General features: G+C 34.4%; 1 protein-coding gene across 2 annotated transcripts in view; it reads right to left on the bottom strand.

Annotated features, from left to right (window-relative positions):
- TNKS (tankyrase) overlaps positions 1–23,501 on the bottom strand; it is a 215,563-nt gene that overhangs the window by 168,688 nt on the left and 23,374 nt on the right. For both annotated transcript variants that reach the window (XM_087418475.1, XM_004428812.3), the window contains exon 2: positions 17,024–17,248. In XM_087418475.1, the coding sequence (XP_087274601.1) occupies positions 17,024–17,248 (225 nt within the window). The remainder of the gene's footprint in view (positions 1–17,023; positions 17,249–23,501) is intronic.

Below are 23,501 nucleotides of genomic sequence, written 5' to 3'. Positions count from 1 at the left end.
AATAAATGTTTAACTGCCCATTCTTCACAGAAAATCCACTATAACCAGAAGTCAAAGCATGATTACAATCAATATTCAACAACCCATCCTAATGGAAGAATAGCAATGATTGGACAAATGGCAGATAATCTAAATATAATTTATATCTGACTATAAAATGTGTTTTATATTTGTATAGGAATATGGAGGTGTCGGACATACTGCAAACTCACATTACTTTAAAATAAAAGAACCTCAAAATATCACCTAATCAAGAAGTAGAAAATTACTCAGCTTCCGTACCCACAGTAACACAGACTAACGCAAAAAAGCCAGATAGAACAAAACCATCTTCTTGTGAATTGCTTTACCATTCCATACACATTTCTTGAGTATATTAATTAGATACCACTGATAGGCAACAAGAATACAAGAGTGAACAAGAAGATTATCATTAGTTCCCTACCACAGAAAACTAACAATCTATCAGGCAAGAAGAACCAAGTGAGATTTAAGCAAAATACTATAGGAACTGTAACAAAGCACTAACTGATTTGGAGCATGCTCAAGTTCACACCTTACCTGATTCAGTGTAAGAGACTGTCACCTGGCCCTATAGCTACATTAGAAAGTAAATACATTTTGACGCAGAAATTTTAATTTAATTCATCACTATGCAAGTACCAACTGTATACACTAATTATCAAGTACGAAGGTATTGTAAACTGTGTTTATGACCACGGTTCACTTGAAGATCAGCTCCAAGATATTTTTCTCCTTAATGGCAACCAAACAGACAAGTTATTCTTCTTAAATAATCATTTCTTTATTATTTATTTTTATTTATGAACTCAATTTCATAGAGTGTTACAGTCAAGGTAGTCTAGGTTATGTTGCAGTAACAAAGTGCTCCAGCATTTCATAGGCTTAGTAAAATATGTTTATTTCTTGCTTGCACTACAAGTTGAGAAACTGACAGCAGGGAAGTTCCCTCACTCACAGGCCCAGGCTGAAGAGGACTCTATGTTAAAATGTGATCCCTAAATAACCAAGGTAGGGAAAAATAAAATATGGTAAACTAGGCTCTGATTCTTAACACTTCTGCTCAGAAGATATATATTTTGCTCCCACTCACATTTTGTTGGAAAAAAAAAAAAAAGTAAATATATTCAGTGGACAGAGGACTACTCTACTTCTAGATGCCAACAACAACTGGAGATATAGACTAGACCAGAACTATAAAGACCAGTCTTTGATAATTAAACTGCTCATATTTCCTGTCTCAATATTGTGGGAATATGGAAAGCTCTGAGAATTCTACCAAAGCCAATGACGTGAAAAAACAATTCAAAGAACATCTATGTGTCTTAATCTTGGGAAAGCACAAACCAAAAAAACATTTAAGTATTAGGAATTAATGAGTCTTCCTTTATAGAAACATTTTAGGCAGCAAGCTTTTAAAAAGCTTACTGTTTTGCTAAATTCTAGAAATATACTTGCAAATAATAGGGGTAAATAATGTTACCTCAGAAATAACCATGCATATTTTAGATAATTATTTTCTAATTTAACAATGTCTACCTGACTTTTAAATCTTAAAAATGAGCCATATAATATATTCAACTTTTCGTTATGGAGTAGCTTATTCTTTCAATTAATTTTTAAAAATATATTCCAAACAAGTTGTTATAAAGCACTTTAAGCAGAGACTCAAACCAAAAACTGCTTTCCTTCATTTCTGCAATATAATTTAAACTATAACTTTATTTCATTAGAAACTGTTTTTACCTAAGAATAATTGTCTAACAGAAATCTTACCTTATTATTCCAATGCTGGGGAGACATCAAATATTCTTCCTATTTTAATGGACAAATTGGACTTTGCCAAAATTAAAAATCTCTGCTTGCCTAAAGACACCATTAAGAAAATAAAAGACAAAGCGAAGGTTGGGAGAAAACATTCACAATACACACATCCAACAAAAACTCATATCCATATAACAAAAAGAATTCTCACAACTCAATAATAATATTAAAAAAATGGTCAGAAGATCTGAACAGATACCTCACAAAACAATATACATAAATGATCAATAAGTACATAAAAATATACTCAAAACATTCAGCTATTAGGGAGATGCAGCTTCTTATAAAGTTCAACATACACTTATCATTCTACCCAACAATCCCACTCCTAGGCACTCACTCAAGAGAAATAAAATAGTATGTCCACACCAAGACCTATACACCAATGTTCACAGCAGCCTTCCTCGTGACAGCCACAAACTGGAAACAACCCAAACATCCACCAACTGTGTTACATCCATACAATGGAACACCAAACAACAAGAAAAAGGAAGGAACTCTAGATGCACACAATAACATAAACTGACAAATTTTTAGCTAAATGGACACAGAAAAAAAGGGAAGACAATTCAAATAACTAGCATCACATATGAAAGAAAAGGGTATATTATTACCAAGCTTACAGAAACAAAAGGGATTATAAAAAATATTATGAGCAACTAGATAGGAGCCGGCCCCGTGGCGTAGTGGTTAAGTACGCACGCTCAGCTGCTAGTAGCCCGGGTTCGGATCCCGCGCGCACAACAATACACTGCTTGTCAGGCCATGCTGTGGCGGTGTCCCACATGAAGTGGAGGAAGAGGCGCATGGATGTTAGCTCAGGGCCAGTCTTCCTTGGCAAAAAGAGGAGGATTGGCGGGGATGTCAGCTCAGGGCTGATCTTCCTCACAAAAAAAAAAAAAAAATTATGAGCAACTAGATGGGAAAACTGGATACCCACTTGCAAAAGAATGAAGTCAGACGCTTTACCTCACATCATAAACAAATATTAACTCCAAATGGACCTAAATGTAAAAGCTAAAACTATAAAACTCCTAGAAGAAAACATAGGATTAAATCTTTATAACTTGGGATTTGGTAATGGATTCTTCGACATGACACCAAAGCATAAACAACAAAAGAAAAAGCAGACTTTTTAATGCTAACAATTAATCTAATCATCAAAATTAAAAACTTTTTTGCTTCAAAGGACATTATCAAGAAAGTGAAAAGACAACATAGACTATTTGCAAAATATAAGGAACTTGTATCTAGCTAGAATATATAAAAAACTCTTACAACTCAATAACAGAAAGACAACCCAATTAAAAACGGACAAAAGATATGAATAGACATTTCCCCCCAAAATATATACAAATGGCCAAAAAGCACATGAAAAGATGTCCAATAACATTACTCATCAGAGAAATGCAAATTAAAACCACAAAGATGTTCTGGCAGAGAGTAGGCATGAGGTATATTACACTGGGGATACAGTGTAAAATAAGGCAGACAAGGTCCCTGTGTTTATACTCAGGCACAGAGTGGGGAAGAGTACACAGAAAGATGACAAGCAAGCAAATAAATACATGATTAAACAAATATATAATTTCAGGTAAAAAGTACTATGAAGTGAAATGAAACATGGTTAGTAAAGTAAGACATGGTTAGAGAAACCAGACAAGAAGGGCAGGGCAAGAAATTATGACAGCACTGTCAGAGCAAGAGTACAAAGAAGTAACATTAAGAGCAAAAATCTGGAAAAAAAGTGTTCCAGGCAAAAAAGAACAAGTGCACAGACCCTGATAAAGGAAGAAGCTGGCACATTTCCAGAGACAAAAAGAAGGCCAGTGTAGCTGGAACGTGGCGAGAAAAGGAGAGAATGATAGGGATGAAGTCCATGATGTAGGCAGGAGCCTGAGCCAGATCAAATAGGGCCCCAATAAGGAGTTTAGATATTATTTAAGTGTAATGAGAATTCTTTAGAGCATTTTAAAGAGGAGAATGGTGTGATCTGATCACGGCATATAATCTGTGCAGTTGATTTAATGCTCTTCTGTCACCAGCTTGAAATTCTCAGTAATTTTAACCTATATTTTGTAAACAAAGTCCAATGGTCAATGGAGCATGTGTGTGAGAAGAGATACATTGGGTGGCAGCACACGTGCACACAACAAAATCAGAAGTTTATAGACAGCTGCTGAACAGAAGTAATAAGAATACTTTTTTTCCAGAAACAGTATTAAGGTTATCCTTTAAAGGCATAATGAGATGGCTCAAAGAATGTTAATCATTACTCAATCTTTTAAGGGATCCAAATTCAAAACCAAACTCATCTTTACTTCCTCCTCTCCCTCACTCACCCCCCCGTGCGCTTCACCATTTGGTTATAGATAGCTCTCTGGGAATGGCACCTATTTGTAGTGGTGAGGCCCCAAGGGGGCCTCCCATACTAGGAAACTTATCTGATACCAAAGATGATTGATTAGGAGTCAACATCCCACTCAAGCTGAGGTATTGGATTCTTTATATCTCAGGCTCGAAATCCGGAGTGGACTTGAAGCCAAGGCACCTCAACACTGAGGGAGGATTCTAGCGAGAAGGTGCACCAATCTCTGCTGCTGAAGTCCTAGAGCTGGCTTGAATCTTCATGTCTCAATTCTTGGTTTTCCTGAAAGGCTGAGTTTCTGACTCAACCATTTGACATGCAGTCTGACAATTTTACATGCAGTATTTATTATAACTTCATATATTATCTGATCCTTTACAAGGGTCTTCTAATCTGTAAATGATACCAGACCCTCCTAGTCTAGCTGATCCTACTGCCACCTATGATCCAGAATTTCTATCCTGCTTCCAGCTTCCTACTTTTCCAATCAAATCTATTCAACACAAAGTGGATTGCTGTTCCTTTAATACAGCTTTCATGGCTTCCATATATCAAAATCACCGGCTACAGAATTTTTTATCATATCAACAGGATTCGATAAGAGCATGAAGGTAATTCTATGAGTTCAGTAGCTATATTTAATCAGAAGGTTTTAACCATATGATTTATTATTAGATTAATGACATTTAAATAATAAAGTTAAATCATTTCAGATAAATTATAAAGATTATGGAAAATTCAATTGTTTGATTTCCAATAATGTAACATAGAACATTTTCCCACTTGAGATCAGAGGAATCTGTGTGAGCATTCACATCAATTTTATTACTTAAAATACTCTTAACTAGTTTACATTAGATCTTCAAATCATTATTTTTTTACGCCAAATATATCACCATCTATTTTGATGTTACAAACATTTTTAAATCCTGTTTTATTCACCAATGTAGAAATCTAAATGCCTGGAAAGTGCCTGGAATAAAACAGGCACATAAATACTGGTAAATGAGTCAACATTTGAAAACAACAAATAGGAACAAATAGAAATAGACACTTAAAATGCTTGCTACCTAATCCTTCATGGAAACAAAATATTCAGCTTGTTATCACAACAGAAAAACATTCAGTGGTCAAAATCTAAGTCTTCTGACTTGAATAAGGAAAAGAGATACTACACAGGAAACCATAGGACACAAAGATCACGTCATGGCTGTTCATACCTACTGCTGCCCCACAGTTCATATCCACATTACTCAATCACTCATTCAACATACATTACCAAATACCTACTATGATGTGCAAGGCTCTGCACATGTAGCTAAAGACTTCAAAAAGAGACACGTCTCTAATCCGCATGGCCTAGTGGTTAAGTTTGGTGCACTCTGCTTCAGTGGCCCGGTTTTGGTTCCCAGGCACAGATCTACACCACTTGATGGCGGCCATGCTATGGCGGCGACCCACATACAAAATAGAGGAAGACTGGCACAGATGTTAGCTCAGGGCGAATCTTCCTCAAGCAAAAAGAGGAAGACTGGCAACAGATGCTAGCTCAGGGTGAATCTTCCTCAAGCAAAAAGAGGAAGACTGGCAACAGATGTTAGCTCAGGGTGAATCTTCCTTAACAAAAATAGACACATCTCAACAAAAAATTCAGTTTACTGAGATATACATGTAAACAGATGATTTATAATTTAAAATGGTATTTCAGTTTCTTAAGGTGTAAAAGGTTGACAATAATACCTCTCAGGATCATTATGAAGATTGAATGAGTCACTATAGCAGATTGTAAGCTATACATATTTGTAATATTAGAATTAAATATATAGATGGTTAATAATTTAACAAAAAACAAAGGTCAATATCTACTTTAGCAATTAATGCATTGTAGGTGCTCAGAAAATGTTCAATGTTGAAGGTTAAAGTACAGGAAAGGTCCCCCGAGAATGTGCTATTTGATTTGGCTCTTGAAAAACAGGTAGAAATACTCAGATGAAGAAAATGGTAGATGTCCTGCAAGTAAAAGTGGAATTTTCAGGTTATCTAAGGGCATAACACATTTGTGAGAATGATGAGAGGTTCGGTTCAGTTATTTTCTACTTAGATTATGCATCACCATTAGATCTATTCCAAAATCTTTAATGGTTCACTAAAGACCTGAAATCAAACTATCCAGGCTGGTAACAAGAGGCTCTACTATATAGAACTAATTTATCTTTCCAGTATTATCTTGTCACAATTCACCATAAGACTTTACTTTTCAGTTAAATTGGACTATATACTCTGGTATTAACAAAGATATCTTTTCATTCCTCCTAACCTTTATTCTACTCTCCCCACTCAAATTTATAAAAATAACTCTCCATCCTTCAAGGCTCATCTCAATTTTCATGTTCTCCATGAAGTCCTCTTGGTTCCCTCAAACACGCTCTTCCCCTTCTCTATGGCCTCACAGCACTTCAATATGGCATTATGGCATTATCTTCCTGAGCCTTACACCTTATTTGTCTTATTCTTCTGTACAAACATAGTTGATCATCCACTCACTTATTCCCTCTTCTTTCTACTTAAGAGAATCCAATTTTATTCGGGAAGCAAGGTGCCCAGACCTAGGGGATAAATCATGATTGAGCCTAATTCTGATAATCTCATTTCTGTTTGCCAGTGATTAATCTAGGGGTGAACATGTACCTTACTTCTGAAAAACGGGCTCTTAAGAGGAAGTCTTCTGGGAAAGATTTTTCCCCTTAAAAAATGGTCCTAAGAAGAAAGGCCCCTTCTTTTACCTCCTTTCCTGCTTTGGATACTGATATGAGAATATGATTCTTGGAGCTACTGCAACCACCTTGAAACCAAGAAGGAAAAGCTAACACGTTGGTGTACCTTCTAGTCACTGCTGAAACTCCTGAGTCAATCCTATGACCTTATAAGACTTTCTATCATATGAGTTAATGAATTTTTGTTGTTTAAGTGATTATTAGTGAGGTATTCTCTTATTTGCAACTGAATGCATCCCAGATAATACAGCATCATACTCCATTTCAAGAAAAGGGGCAAAAGATATGAAGAGATATTTTACCAAAGAGGATATACAGATGGCAAATAAAAGACATGCAACATCACTAGCCATTAGGGAAGTGCAAATTAAAATCATGCTGAGCTATCACTATACACCTATTAGAACAGCTAAAATAAAAGGTAGTGACAATACCAAATGCTGGCAAGGATGCTGAGAAACTACATCTCTCACACATTGCTGTTAGGAATGGAAAATGATATAACACTCTGGAAAACAGTATGGCAGTTTCTTTAAAAAACTAAACACACACTTACCATATGACCCAGCAATCACTGAGCATTTATCCCAGAGAAATGAAAACTCATATCCACATAAAAACTTGTACACAAATATTCAAAGAAGCTTTATTTGTAACAGCCAAAAACTAAGAACAACGAAAACGTTCTTCAATCGGTGAATGGCTAAACTATGGTACCTCAACACTATGAAATACTAATCAGCAATTAAAAAAAAAAAAGATCTGGAAGGCATTATACAGAATGAAAAAAAGCTAATCTCACAAGAATCACATACTGTATGATTCCATTGATATAGATTTCTTGTAGAATGAGAAGGATCTTTGTGATAATGTAATAGTTCTGTATCTTGATTGCAGTGGTAGTCACATGAATCTCCACACGTGATAAAATGGCACAGAACTATACACACGCTGTACCAATATGGTTTCCTGTTTTGGATACATACTATAATTCCATAAGATGTAACCAATGGGGAAAACTGGGTGAAGGATACATGGAATCTTCTTGTACTATTTTTGTGACTTCCTGTGAATCTCTAATTATTTCAAAATAAAAAGCTATAAATATATAATACATGCTTTTTATTACGTAGAGTTTAAAAGACTCAAATATAAAAAGCAATATGATGTTTTAAGATCTGTGATTTACTGGGGAAATACAATAATCTAGCAAAGACAACACAATAAGAGGAAGATTTCCTGAGGCACCGATGTAAAAGTTTTATCAACTCATTATGCAAAGATTTGTAGATGCAGCAGTATAAGAAATGGATGAGAAAATGTATTTTCTATTTAATTTAATAAATATTTTGTAATTTCTATTTTAGTCTTTGGGTTCTACAGTATACCATTGATGACTTCCTAGAGCATGCTAGCCATCGTGAGCTCATATTAGGCTAGGAGCTTTTTAAAAGCTTAACTTCACCTCCCACCCAAATATCAAACACATTTATGCCCCGTAATAAGTCCCACCACAATCAACTAATGGTGACCAACTCTACTGCAATTAAGGGAGATGGAGATAAGGTACAATGTACAGATTTATGAGGTGTAAAGCCTTCTGAATCCACAATTGGATGAAACAAATCCACGTCTCCAAAGCACACATCAGCAAAGACATGTTCCTGTGCAATTTTTAATCGATAAAGTAAGACATCAATCAGTAAAAGTTTTCAATGGGGAAAAAAAAATGGTTTGATATTTCAAGAAGAGAATCTATCAGCATAACATCAGAATCACAATCATCAATAAAAATATTCAAGAAAGACAATTAACTTTGAACTTAAAGTTCTTGAGGCAGTAAAGAATACCTACATTTGCCTGTGGGAGACTCACCAGGAAAACAAAGTAGTTTAGATACAAATTTCACTGCACTCACAACTAGAAAGGCCTCATTCAATTCTGCTCATGCAGAAAAATGACCCAAAGGAATATCTGTAATATAGCTTTAGATTAAGAGTTTGGTTTTATATTCTAATGTTTATAAAGGCATACCTATATTTTTAGTTGTATGATGGATTTTAGTATTTTTATTGTAGGAAATGGGTTCTCTGCAACAAAACCTTAATTTACAACTGACACTCAAGAACTAATAAATAAAATAAAATAACTCAAAAGGGAGGGTAAACTCAGACAGATAGAGCCAGCGTCACTTGGTTGGCCATCTGACCAGCAATTTAGCAAATAAATATTTCCTTCCAGAGTTAACATTTAAGAGTTATGGGCTTTATTCTTACCAAGGAATTTCCCTACTAAATTTCCTTTTCTCAAGGAAAGCTAAAGCTAACTATACAAAGTAAATAAAGCTGTCAACAAACATTAATGGGACAAATTCTGATCCCCATACCAATAGAGTTTGCCATGCACTTAATTCTCTATGACAACAATATCAAGAACCACTGAACACTGTCATTTTTCCCACCCCCATTAACCTATTCCCTCACATCTTCCTAGTCTCGTTTGAAATGAAGCTACGGGACTTCAGCATCACCTTCCCTTTATTTTCTTGGTCACCGAATAAACTACATATCAAACTGCTCATTAGAGTTTCACTGTTCTCAAAGCACTTTGTATAGTAAACCTTTATAATGACTACCTTTACTCATTTTACAAACAGATTTACCAGAAGTACAGATATTAAAGATCTGCCCTAGGTAACAGTGATTTAGAGGCAGACAAGAATGAAATCTTGAGACTTTAGTTAGTCTTCAGTTCAAACTAAATATTTAATCATGCCTTACACTGAAGACAATAAAGTTTCCATTTTTAAATATAAGAAACAATTTGGTTGCCAAGTTATATATTGTTTTTCAAATTTTTAGCACTTGATGATGAAAATTACAAAGAAAATGTTCAGTCTAAACAGCTGTATAAGGACAAGGACTCTTCACACCTCATTTAATACAAAATCTCTTTGGTTTTAAAGTTTGTGTCAGTCATATCATTTAACATACATCTCAAATACTTCAAAACAATAATTTAAGTACAAACACAAGTCTACTACATATTTATTAATTTATCTTATAATTAGTTTAAGAATACATACAAGTATTACTCTTCTCTATTTACCAGCACAAATAGTTACTTATCCTAAGCAGCTGAAACATTAAGCATTATCAAGAAAGCAGTTTTAATTTTATCCAGAAACATTCTACTACTCTTTTCAGAAGATGCCAAATCTAAATAAATTTTGAAAAACTGATGTAAGATGTTCTATAGTGCTTTCTATTATTGCTATAACATATTACCACGAACTCAGTGGTTTAAAACAACAAGACATATTTATTATTTTACAGTTCTGGAGGTTCGAAGTTTAACACCTGTCTCATCGGGCTAAAATCAAGGTGTTAATAAGGCTGCATTCCTTACTGGAGACTCTCAGAGAGAATCCATTTTCTTGTCTTTTCGATCTTCTAGAGGCCCCTGCATTCCCTGGCTCATGGCCCCATTTCTCCATCTTCAAAGCCAGCAATGGCTGGTTGAATCCTTCTTACAGTGCATCATGCTGACCCTCTCTGCCTCCGTCTTTCACTTTTAAGGAAGCTTGTGATACTTGAGGCCTACCAAAATAATCTAGGATAACCTCCTCATCTCAGGGTTAGTTGACAGGCAACCATTAATTCCATCTGTAACCTTAATTCCTGTTTGCTATGTAAAATAAAATAGTCCCAAATTCCAGGAACTAAGATGCGGATATCTTTGTGCTATTATTTTGCCTATCACATACAGCATGTCACTTCTTATAATCACAAGAAGTTTTAAAAGCACAACTATAACACATTATATTTATATGACACTCTAGCATCTCATATTGTCTCTATAAAACTCCTACAAGGTAAAAATAAATGGAACAGTTCCATTATTTCCATTTGATAAATAAAGTAACTAGGGCACAGAGAGTAATCTGCCCCATAATCTGTCACAAATCAAAGTGCTTGCTAATGGGAGATTCAACAGTAGTCATCAGGTCCCCTGATTCCTATTTCACTGCTCCTCGCAGCAGACCACAATGGTCCTCAATTCCTCTAACTACAAAAGCAAACTCTTCCTTATTGCTGATAACTCCATACTGCTGATAACTCCTTTGTTCATTTTTATCAGCCCACAATTTAACAAGTCATTCAATTGGGTTATCTACCACCTAATTTCACACACACACACACACACACACACAGACCTGTATATATATGTGTGTGTGTTTATATACAAATTATATAAATTGTATATTGTAAAAATGTCTGCTTTAACTTTTTGTCTGAACCAGGATATTATCTAGGTTAATATACAGTCATGTACTACGTAACGACATTTTGGTCAATGACAGACCATATATACCTGGTGGTCCCATAAGACTAGTACCATATAGCCTCAGTGTGTAGTAGGCTATACCGTCTAGGTTTCTGTTACGCTCTCTGATATTCACACAACAATGAAATTGCCTAAGGACACACTTCTCAGAACGTGTCTCCGTCGTTAAGCTATACATGACTGTACTACATTTGATTGAATGAACTTAAGTTGTATCTAGAAGAATGATCACAGCTAAGGCACGCCCTTCACTCCTATGGCAAAGAAAGGGGAAGAAGAGATAAAACATAATTTTATAACAAAGAATACCTAAATGATAAATAATGAAAAAAATAGCAGAAATCTTACTACATATTTAATAATTAACTGAAGTTCTAAATTGGGATGGGAAAAATGAGAAGTATAACTAATAGTTTTTATTAGTTCATTTTGATAGCCAACTGTTTTAATTATGGTATTAAATGATACTATATATAGTTGGCTTAATCTCTCCTAATAAGCCAATTTGCTTAAAGACTTTTTTTAGAAAAATATCATGAGATCTCTATTTTCTCTTGCATAATATCTATAACACAGATATTACACTAAGGTGCTCTACTTGCATTCTCTCATTTAATCCTCTGAACGACTACATGAAGTACAGTTATTACCCTCATTTTAATAACTGGAAGAGAATAAGTAACTTGTTCAAAGACCCAGGTCTCTCTGACTCCAACCAGTATAACATAGGCCATTAAGGCTGGAAAATGAAGCTATTTTTTTTAAAGTTCTGATTGTTAGATTTTAAGTAGCAGTTTGAATTGTGGGCTCCCAAGTAAGATATACAGTAAGGATCCCTTTAGTCTCTGCTCATAAGACAAATGAAGCCAAGAATTATTTGAAAGTATAGAGAAAGAAAAAGAAAGCAAGTGGCAGGAGCTTTGTTTCTCTCAAATAATGCCACTTGCTCTATTCAACCTTTCTTACTCCCAAAAAGCTAAAGAGCTGGTCTTTATCTAGGGAATTACAGACTAACCCTTTTCTTCCAGTAGTCTTTAGAAGGTATTCCACTGTCTTCAAGCTTTCAATGTTGTAAATGGAAAATCCTTTGTCTAATTTTTTTTTTTCCCTTTGGGGGCAACGTATTCTTTCTGACTGGACAACTTCAGTATTTATATATACATTCCTCAGTGTGTATTTTCTCTTCAATACACCATGGAACTCCATGAGCCTTTTCAATCTCAATACTTGGGTTTTTCTCTATTTATCATTTGTTTAATTATTACTTAACTCTTCCATCAGTTATTTTTTTCTTTGTTTTCCTTCTAGAACTCCTATCACATGTAAGGTTTTAAAATAAGTTGACTTAACTGGATTTATTTACCTTTTTCTTCATGATTTCCACATGTTACCATTTTGTTCTGTATTAGGGGATAATTCTCACATATGCTCTTCCAGGCTACTAATATGGTCTTTCTTTAATTCATCTACTGAATTTTTTACTTTAGAAAAAAATTACATTTTTTTTGGTCCCAGGAAGTTTCTTCCATACTACACTTTAATTTCCCTGAGGGATCTTTTTATTGTTATTTTTTCATTCAGGTGTTTATCTGACCGCTGGATATATATTCTGATTGTTCATTCAGTCTTCCCCACTTTGGCTGAGAAAGGTTGTTATTTTTCATTTGGCTTGCTGGGCCTCAGGTCTAGTTGTTGGGGTATTCCAAACAGTGAGAACCCCACTCACTGATACAAGACCATGTACCTCTATTATCTTTGGAATTGTTTGCTGAGGAACGCAGAAGTCGTCTCCAAAGGTAACATGCTCTGTCCCCTTCTCCCTTGAGAATCACAGAGTATAAGGAAAGAAGGGAGTGTGGTATACATGTGGATAGAGGAAAGGCAGTGGGAATTATATAGAAGATTCAAGAGATTTCTTTATAAGTTTAGAGGCCTCATACAAGAACTTCCACTTAGCTACCTTCTCAAGATCTCTGTATCAGTTATATTCATTTGGAAATAACAGAAATCAATTGTGCCTACCTTAAAGTGAAATGACAGGAAAGTGGAGGACCAATCTTAGAAAACTATAGAGCAAGTAGAAGGACATACAACTTGTCTTTTAGTAAGAACATTAGGCTGGGCCACTGCCAACAATGCAGCAAAAAACTGCTGCTATGAGCGATTCTTTAGTATCTCTAAGACTTTGTACTCAAAATCTCAAAATTCTACATTACAGAGGAGGCGGGGGGGCGGGGGGGGGTCTGACTGACCAAACCAAGGGGTAAAAAGAAGGAAAGTCTGACTCCACATGCTTCAGTGTTCCTCCCCATAATAACCATAGTTTTAAATCTCCAAGATCAGAAAAGGAGTTGGATACTAGTCAGACAAAATTTAAAAAGGAAAAGAACAAAAAATATGGCAAATGTCCATTATGACTCCCAGATCTTATATCAGTTGCCTTTGTAAAAGATGAGTCTAAATTTGCTTTTAAAATGGAATTTCAAAGCACTAACACTTAGATAGTCTCAAAATCATATGACATAAATTCAGAAAAGATGACATCATTTATTTTAATTTTTTGGAGACCTTAGATCTGGGAGTAGGGAGAAATGAGTAAGTTCTAAAGGCAGAAAAAGTGTTGATTTCTAAAGTAAACTAGATTTGTTTAGTTAATAATATAAAATTTAGTTTAATAATATAAAAATTATATCATCAACATTACTATAATGGACTCCATGACCTCTGTCTTAAGTAGTTGGTCTAATTATACAAGCATTTAAAGTTTATTTTTTTAATAATCTCAGGCTGGTATTTTGTTCTTTTCTTGATGCTAAATAGCTAAATAACATCTATAAAAGAAACACATGGGTTAGACTTTTAAATTGGCGTTTTAAAAAAATGTCAATAAAGGGCAAATAGGAGAAACCAGGGAGTCTACATCACATAGTAGTCATAATTCAGGTTGAGATCTTAGCAATAATAATAACAAAAGTAATTAATAATAGCAATCAATATTTATTTAATGTTAATCATACCAGGTACTCTAAGTACTTTAAACGTATTATCATGCTAATCTTCCCAAGAACCCTGTGCCGTATGGATAGTATTTCCATTTCACATATAATGAAAAAAGGAGGTTAAGTAAGTAGCCCCTGATCTCACGTACAGCTGGTAACCGGAGGGGGGAGGGGCAGCTCCAGATATAAGCCCAGAGCATGCACTTTGCAGCAATCTGCCCTGCTGCCTCCCTTAAGCCAGTAGTAATGTGGCTTGGCCCGACCTTTATAAATATCACATGTATTCACTATTCTATCTCACATATAGAGATATGATTAATCTGAAAATAATCAGGCCAGCATTTCATCATCTAGGCAAAAATATTTTAAAAATTAAGTGTGGAGGGCCAGCCCGGTGGCGCAAGCGGTTAAGTGTGCGCCATCCGCTGCGGCGGGCCAGGGTTCGCCGGTTCAGATCCTGGGCGTGCACCGATGCACTGCTTGTCAAGCCAGGCTGTGGCGGCGTCCCATATCAAGTAGAGGAAGATGGGCATGGATGTTAGTCCAGGGCCAGTTTTCCTCAGCAAAAAGAGGAGGATTGGCAGATGTTAGCTCAGGGCCAATCTTCCTCACAAAAAAATAAAAAATATAAAAAAATAAAAACTAAGTGTGTACACTAATCTCTCAAAATCATCAGATTCAAGCAAAAGGGGGAAAAAAAATAAGGCTGCCAATTCTTTCACCCAGTTGTCCCAAAGTGGAAATCTGCCTAACAAAAACATTTCAGAATTCCATAACTATACTCAAATTCAGAAAGATGATATATAAGCTATCAGAGGTTTCAGTATACCTGAGAATAAATCTCCTAATAGGCTCCTGAAAGCTAATTAAGTGTACAGAAGGGTCTACAACCAATCTTGTTTCCCATTATAACTATGTTACATACTTTAATAGCAGCTGTATCCTCAATTATATTTTGATTATAGTTTCAAAGGTGTCCTTCTCCTTCCCTCAACTTTTATAAGGCACAAGAACTTAAAAAGAAGGAAAGCAATATGTGCCAAAGCCTACTGAGGACTGCAGGACAGGAGGACTGTGGGGATCCATTCTTGAAAAATTCAAGTCCTACATCCAGTCCTTTACTTCAACAGAACCTAGATAAAAGCAGCATTTTCATTATGTACTTTTGGGAGGGGGATTAGGAGGAAGAGGAGAGGAATATTAACTTCAATAAGATATTAAAAGCACTGATAGAATAAAAAATTCAGAGAGATATAGGTAGGAATACAGAAGACTGAAGCCTAGAAAGGACAATATTTCAAGAAGGTGACAACTGTATAAAATTCTATGACTAATGACAGAAAAATCCAATGGATATGAAAAAAGGTGAAGCAAGAAGGGATGAAGGTAGGGACGCTGAAAGTCTAGAATATTAGGTAAGAATACATATCAAATTCAATAATAGTTATCACATAGTAATTTCTCACAAGTAACTTAAGAGGTTTGGTGGTCAGAGACTATATTACCAGTGCAAGCTTTTCAGGGTAGTTTTATGTAATAACTTAGCCCAGGATGGTTTAGTGAGACTTAGGAGGAAATGGGAGAATCAACCAAAAATGGAAGATGTCAAAGATCAAAATGGACAGGATACCCAAAGGTCATGTCAATGGATGTTGAAGTGACAAAGGATAATGACAGAGAATGTGATAAAGAAGTTATAGGGCAGGCATTGCAATAATTTGAGGAAAACTGAAAAACATATTGGAGGCTAGAATAGATGGCTATGAAGAGGGAGAAAATCTCAACAGCACCACCACTACATCTTTAAAAATGACATATATTTGAGTTTTATCATAAAGGTAACTGTTTAAACTGAAATGGATGTCATCCAGGAAGACAAATCAACCTGCCATGGGCTAAACAAACATCCACTACCTTGAGTATCAAGAAATAGATGATACACTCAAGAAAAACTATGCTTGTCCTCTAGAAGCTTGTTTTAGATTTCAAAATGAAAGATTTTCTATAATAAAGCAAAATTTAAAAAATATATAGAGATATATAAAAGAGAAAGAAATGCTGAATGAATACAATTTCATATAATCTCAATACTTAAAGTGGTTGAAAAGTTCAACTTTGTTCAAAATTGTTTTTTCTCTAGACTATGGCACATTTTGAAATTAGCTTTGAACCACTCACTCAAAGCTTTCCAGTCCTAACAAAAGTATTGGTGTTCAATTTTTGCAACATAAAGAAAAAGGCTTTGCCTTAGTATTACATGACTTTTCTTGAATCAACCTAAAGCATCCAAATACGTAATCCAATTCAACAATAACTTGTACTTTATAATGGCTCTCATTGAGGCTAGGATGGAAAATCTGCAGTCTTTTAAAGAGACTGTAAATTAACTAAATTTGATAACAGTAATCCATCAAAATTTAGTTCCATGCCAGCTGGCATTTGATTTGCATTTGGAGAGTTAATTTTGTAAATCTCATTCTTAACCAACTTTAGATTACCATCTCTCTACTTCCCTTTTGATGGAAAAGAACTGCTTCTAAGAATAAGAAGTAATAAAGCCTTCTTTCCTTATTCTGAGGGAACACTATCTCCATTGCAATATAAAGCAAGAGAGAACAGTAAACCTTCATTTAAAATTTTATACCGATCACGTTGATCTTATAATTTAGACATCATCAAATAGTACTTACCAATACATACATCAATTTTCCCTTTAATAGCAGCTTCATGCAGAGGGGTATAGTTCCAGTTATCCCTGGCATTTGGATCGGCTCCTTGGCACAGTAGCAGACTCACAACCTCAGCATGGCCAAAAGAACAGGCGTTATGAAGTGGGATGAGACCCCCATCATCACGAGCATGGACATTAGCACCCATCTGCAGTAAGTGTTCTACGACATCCTTCCTTCCAAAACCTAAAAAAAAAAGAAGGAAGATATCTTATACATTAAATCAATTTTGTAAAGAATCATTAGAATTCCTTTAACAATATCAACAAATATAAACAATTGAAGCACTGTTCTATAGCAAAAAGGGTAAAAAAAAAATTGGCTGCCATTCAAATGGATTCTCTTATCTCACATAACTTAGAACTAAGCTCTTCCTTTAGTCTTTGGGCAGTTCATTCAAAAAACGTTTCTTCAACATCTATTATGTGCCGGGCAACTGTGCTAGAAGTACAAAATGAATGAGACAAGACTCTAGTCCAAGGCATTCACTTTCCCTTTATGCTTCACAAGACAAAATTATATGTATAAAATCCATCTCTATATTTTAAGAGATGAAGGTTATTTAAATACTGCTGACAACCAAATCTAAGACAAATCACAACACTCAACATTACACTAGGGAAATTGGAGAGGAATGTCTGGATACCAGAAATATGTGGTGACAGTTTGGTTACAAAATATTTGAAAAGGAAGAACTAAAGATAGTGCCAAAATATCTCTCTTGGGACTGGTGGCCAAACTAAATGAAATGGGTAGTTAAGTGAAACAATTCAAGCTTGGGACTTATTGAGTTTGAGGAAACAATATGACAAACAAGTGAGAATATTGGCATTTGGAAACACTGAACCAGAACACTGGTAAGAAGTGTCACAATTTTCAGACAGAAAAAGGAGGAAAAAGGAGCCAGAAAGGATCTGAAGCGGTGTAAGGACTAGGTAAACATTGAGAAAGGTAAGAAATACCAAGAAAGCACAACATTATGGAAGTCAAAGGGTAACAACATTATGCAAAGTCCAGCATGATGAAGATTTAGTGAAATCAATGAAGAAGGGAAAAACCAGCCACTGACAATTTTTAAGTAACTGTAGTACAGTGATGAAATTACAAGCTACATTGCAATGGGTTTAAAAAAATAAAAGGGAAACTGCAAATATTAGCATTTTTCTCTTTATCAGCTAATACTTTTATTAATGATTCTTTCTTTCTTACTTTAAATTTTATTAGGTCTTACTGGCTAGATATCACTACCTCCATGCCATTACTTACCGTGTAATGTTATTAGAAAATGCTATCTTAAATAAAACTAAAAAGCAGTAAGAGAGTCATATCTTCCTCTATCTTATGCATATATAAACTAATAAATGAGAACTTTGTGGAAAACAGAAAAAAAAAAAAAAAAGATTTATTTCAACATATGTCCTCCACACTATCTATAGAAATCCATTCATTTCAGGCAAGTAGGCTCTAAGAAGTCTCCAAAGTAAAAGACATGTTTCCACAGATATATATTACAAAGTCAGAATTAGGTTTCCATAGAAAATATCCCTCAAATTAAAAATTTTGGGTGAAAAGAGGTCAATTTTGTATTAGCAACTGGAACACCAAAAGTATAGAGGACATGCTAATGTAACTATCACCATTTATGCTGTTTGCAGAACTTTGTGGATGTCAGGTTCTGCTTAATTCTCTAATTTCAATGTCCTTCTTCCCCTATCACAACCCTCCTCTTTCACTGGGCCATAGGTGCTTTCTTTACCCAAGAAGACTTCTTTAAGTCATTTGAGGAAAGCGTTAGTGCAAAATCACATTTCCCTGATCAATGCATTAACAATGTTTGAGAACTAATTTTCTTTCTTCACTAATAAACAAAGGTAAAATAACATAGTTTTTAACTTATCAATTGGCATTTTAAAAAATATTCATTATAACTTTGAAGCAAAATAGCAAAGAATGTGTTTACTTTTAAAATTTTACATCTAAAATATAAAATAAAATAAAACAAAAATGCTCTGTATAAGTGAGAATGTGATGAAACGGAATTGTGCTCACATGCCGATAATGTGAGTATAAACTGGTACTACATTTTAGAAACCATGTAGCATTATCATCAATAGGCTTAAACAAATATACCCTCTGACTCAACAATATCACGTTTCAAACTTTATCATTAAAAAAGTATTCATATATGAACAAAGATTTTGCATCAAGAATGTTTACATAACATTATTTATAGAAAATCATGGAAATAATTTAGATGTCCAACAAGAAAGGGTCTGTTAAATAAATGATGGTTTTTCATATAATATAACATCATCCTACATTAAAAGGATGCTACAGAACATTGCGAATGAACTCAATGCCATTGAATTATACACTTGAAAATGGCTAAAATGGTAAAATTTATTTTTAAACAAAACTTTAATATTTTAGAATTTGTATATTTCACAATTTAAAAAATCACCAAAAAAGGTATAAGTCATATATACAAGAGAAAACAGGATAGTACAGAAAATTTAACAACATGGAAAGGTGTTTTTTAGATTAATCAATCTTTTAGATTAAAAGTATATAAAACAAAATACAGGAGAAAAATATATATATTTGAAATATAGATAGGTAGAAAAAGAGACTAAATCACTAAGCAGTAAGATTATGGAATTTTTCTTCTTTTTGTGTATCTCTTTTCTTAATTATCGTATAAAAACACAATTTTGCACAAAATATATTTACGTGTGTACACATTTATAAAAGGAGGTAAGAGTGAACAGTGAAAATCAGTAAAGACACATTTTATGTGGCAATTATGAAATCATCTCTTCTAATATGATTTTGAATTAAAATGTACTATTAAATCAGAGGTTTTCTTATCCACAACGAATTAGTCCCCTATTTAAACTACTGGAATTTAGAAAAGTTAGTTTACTCAAAACATACACTCTACTTGTTCTATTGAGTACAAACCATAATTGGTCATTCACCATTGTAACAACGTTAAATAGCTTATGCATTATTTTTCACACATAAAGAGAATTCATTATCTCATGGTTACATAAGGGCTTTGTTTCAAAACAAAGTTTGTAATCATAATTATCTCTATAATTGATTTGCTTATTTGTGTCTGAAGACCAAAATAAAAATAATAATTAAGGTCAGTTCAAAGAACTACATAGAATTTAAAGTAACTTATCACTAACTGACTCTTAGGGAAATAGTCCCTAGGTAAAAGCATTACAGACCCACATTGCAGACAAGATTTTCAGTGTCCCATTCCATCAAGCTAGCACGTTAAAAAAAATAGCTAAGTCACAATTTTTTAAAGGAATAGTGTTGCTACTTATACATATATTTACGACTCAGTATTATTAAGTACAAAAGGAAAACCTACGAACCGTCTCTGTCTGATCCAGCAAAGGTCACTAAAAATTAAGAGAGTGTATATACTCTGATTTTTACCAACACACAGTATGCAGTAATAGACTTCCAATCTGAGAGTTATACAAGATGTATAATTTAACTTTAACAGAAAAATTCTTTTTGCTCAAGATACAGGCCCTATTCTTGACAATAAAAATAACAGTAATAATGGTAAGTAGCAAACATTTAGTAAGCTCTTATATGTGTCAAGTATGCCAAATGCTTGACATGCATTTACTCCCTGTGATAACACCCTGTGAGAGATACCATTATCCTCATTTTGTTGTTGAGGAATTCTTTCCCTTGGTTCTGATATTCATGAACTTCAAATACACATCTCAAATCTGTCTACATGCCAGTGCTACCGGCTCTGATTATGGTTTGAAGTTCCATAATGTCTTGTCTAGACTTCAGTATATAACCTTCTAACTGGTCTCTCTGCTGTCACATCTGCTGCCCTACAATTCACGCTTAACACAGTAGGCAGAGTGATCTTTTCAAGGCATAGATCAGATTTAGTAGCTTCCCCGCTTAAAATCCTGCAATGGGTTCCCATAACACATATAATAAAATATTACTAGAAACTCCTTATGACCTACAAGGCTTTATGTGAGCTGGCCCCTCCCACCTCTTTTGTCTCCTTGAGTCTTACCCTGTCTTCCACTTTCTGTTCCCTGAATATGACAAACCTGTTCAGCCTAGGGGACTTGGCACTTGCTGTGTGCTCTGCCTGAGACCTCGGACGCAGATCTTCACACGCCTAGCTCCTTCTGTCATCGAATTCTCAGCCCAATGATAAGCGACTCAGAGAGACTTTGACTGAGCACTCAATTTAAAGCCATCCACACACGTACACATACTCTTCCATCACTGTTTTCACTATCACTCAGTTTTACTTTCCTTCTGTACTTACTACCTGAAAGTGCCTGGTCATGCATTTGTTTACTTGCCTTTGATGTCTCTCCCCATTCAAGATGTTCCGTGGAAGGAGGTACCCTGACTGTCTTATGAGCTGCTGGTATCTCCAACACCCAGAACAGTGCCTGATACACAGTATGGCCCCAATAAAATATCTGTTGACTACATGAATATATATGTTTACTTACTTCATGGTAATTACACCAAAATAGTAAGTAAGTAGCTTTTTTTTTTTTAATTTACAAAGGAAAACAGATTTAAAGGTTTTTCTGACTATGAAAATATCAGAAATATTATAAAATATATAAATAAACCACTGAGTTTTCATGAAGGAAAATCATCCATAATGTCACCAACCAGAGATAACCACCATGAACATTTTGATGACTAAACTTCCAGATTTCTTTCTTTGCAAATGTATGTGTGTGTGTTTTTTTAAACGTATCTTTTTTCTGCCTTTTTACTTTTCAAATATCACAGATATTTTTTCAGGTAAAAATTTAAAATTTATATATCATTTTCTCATGGATACTTAGCATTCCATTACACAGATATATCATAATGTATTTAGTTGGTTGGTTTCACCACTATAAAAAGGAGATTTTTGCCATTAAGAAAAGTTAAAATAAATTTCCTTATACATATATCTTTGTAAATCTGTCTAGTTCTTTATTTAAGATAAATTCCTCCAAGTAGAAGTACTAGGTCAAAGGATACACATTTAAAATTTCAAATGTTGCCAAACTGTCCTCTGATTCATTCTTCAATTTTCATTTTCAACCAAAATGCCTGAGAACACTCATTTCCCCATCCTGTGTACATTAACATAATTTATAAGCTTTACTAGCAGAGAGGGAAAAAATAAAAATGTAGCATTTAATTTACATTTTTGGCTCAGATACCTGCATTTTTCTTTAGAAAATTAAACATATAAATATAATTGAAATCTCTCTCAATCCCAGTCATCTCCTTTCTTCCCCAGAGATACTATTATATAAACTCAATGTTTGTTATATCCATACATATTTTTATACTTTTCATATACGTGTGTTTTTAAACAGGAGTTTATATATTTATATATATTATTTATATTTATATATTTCCATATATGTCATATTAATATATTTATACATTAAATATTTAAAATTCCATGTTATTAGAATATATTATATATATTCATATTATACTGTCAATATAATATGGTTCAACCTATACTAGTGAGAGGCTGATAATTGTGGCAATTATTCCCTCTTCTTGCCGGCAAACAGAAACTCAATTTTGCTCAGCAATTGGACAGAAAGTAGTATGTTAAGAGAAGGTAATCCTTTCCCCAGTCCACGGAGTGAATCCTGATTACTCTAAGCCAGAAAGGTGATTTCATTTCTCTCTGTCGGTGACTGGCCATGAGACAGAAGGGAAAATCTAGAAGCTTCTGGAAAGATTTTTCTCTCCACTAAGAGAAGGTATCTGGAGGAAGAAGGCCCCTTTCTCCTCTCTCCTTTTTAGAAAATTCTCATATAAGGTTGTGACATTGGCAGCCGCTGATACCATGATGGGAAGGTCAAGAGAATTATGAAAATACTGGCATAGAACCCTCCTGTGCTCATAGAGTACTAAACCAACTCTTGAATTTCCTACCTCTAGACTTGTCAAGCAGGACATAAATCTCCTTAGGCTTTAAGCTTCTGTTAATTGAGTTCCAGAATACTTAGAGCTGAACCCATGCAAATTGATACAAACATCTGTTCAAATGTTTACTGACCATTCAAGTTTCATCTGTCAGCTATCTGTTCATTGTCTTGGCCCAATTTTTTGTTTGTTTTTTTCTTATTGTTTTGTAGGAGTTCTTTATATATTCTGAATACCAATCTTCTGTTGGTTACATGCATTATACATATATTCTCTCCATTTATGGCTTGTCTTTAAACTCTGTTTATAGTGAGTTTGATTTCATACAAGTTCTAAACTTTAACACAGTAAAATTTATCAATCTTTCCCTACATGGTTTGGGCTTCCTACAGCATCTTCAAGATATCTTTCCTATTCCTACACTGTTCCTACAATTTGTTCTAGACTACTTTTATAATTTTGCTTTTCACATTTAGAT

The sequence above is a fragment of the Ceratotherium simum genome, chromosome 28 (assembly GCF_057802395.1).
Source record: "Ceratotherium simum simum isolate JZ-2026a chromosome 28, ASM5780239v1, whole genome shotgun sequence".
NCBI lineage: Eukaryota > Metazoa > Chordata > Mammalia > Perissodactyla > Rhinocerotidae > Ceratotherium > Ceratotherium simum.
Note: the sequence above shows the minus strand (reverse complement) of the source record. Positions and strands in the feature narration are given on the sequence as shown.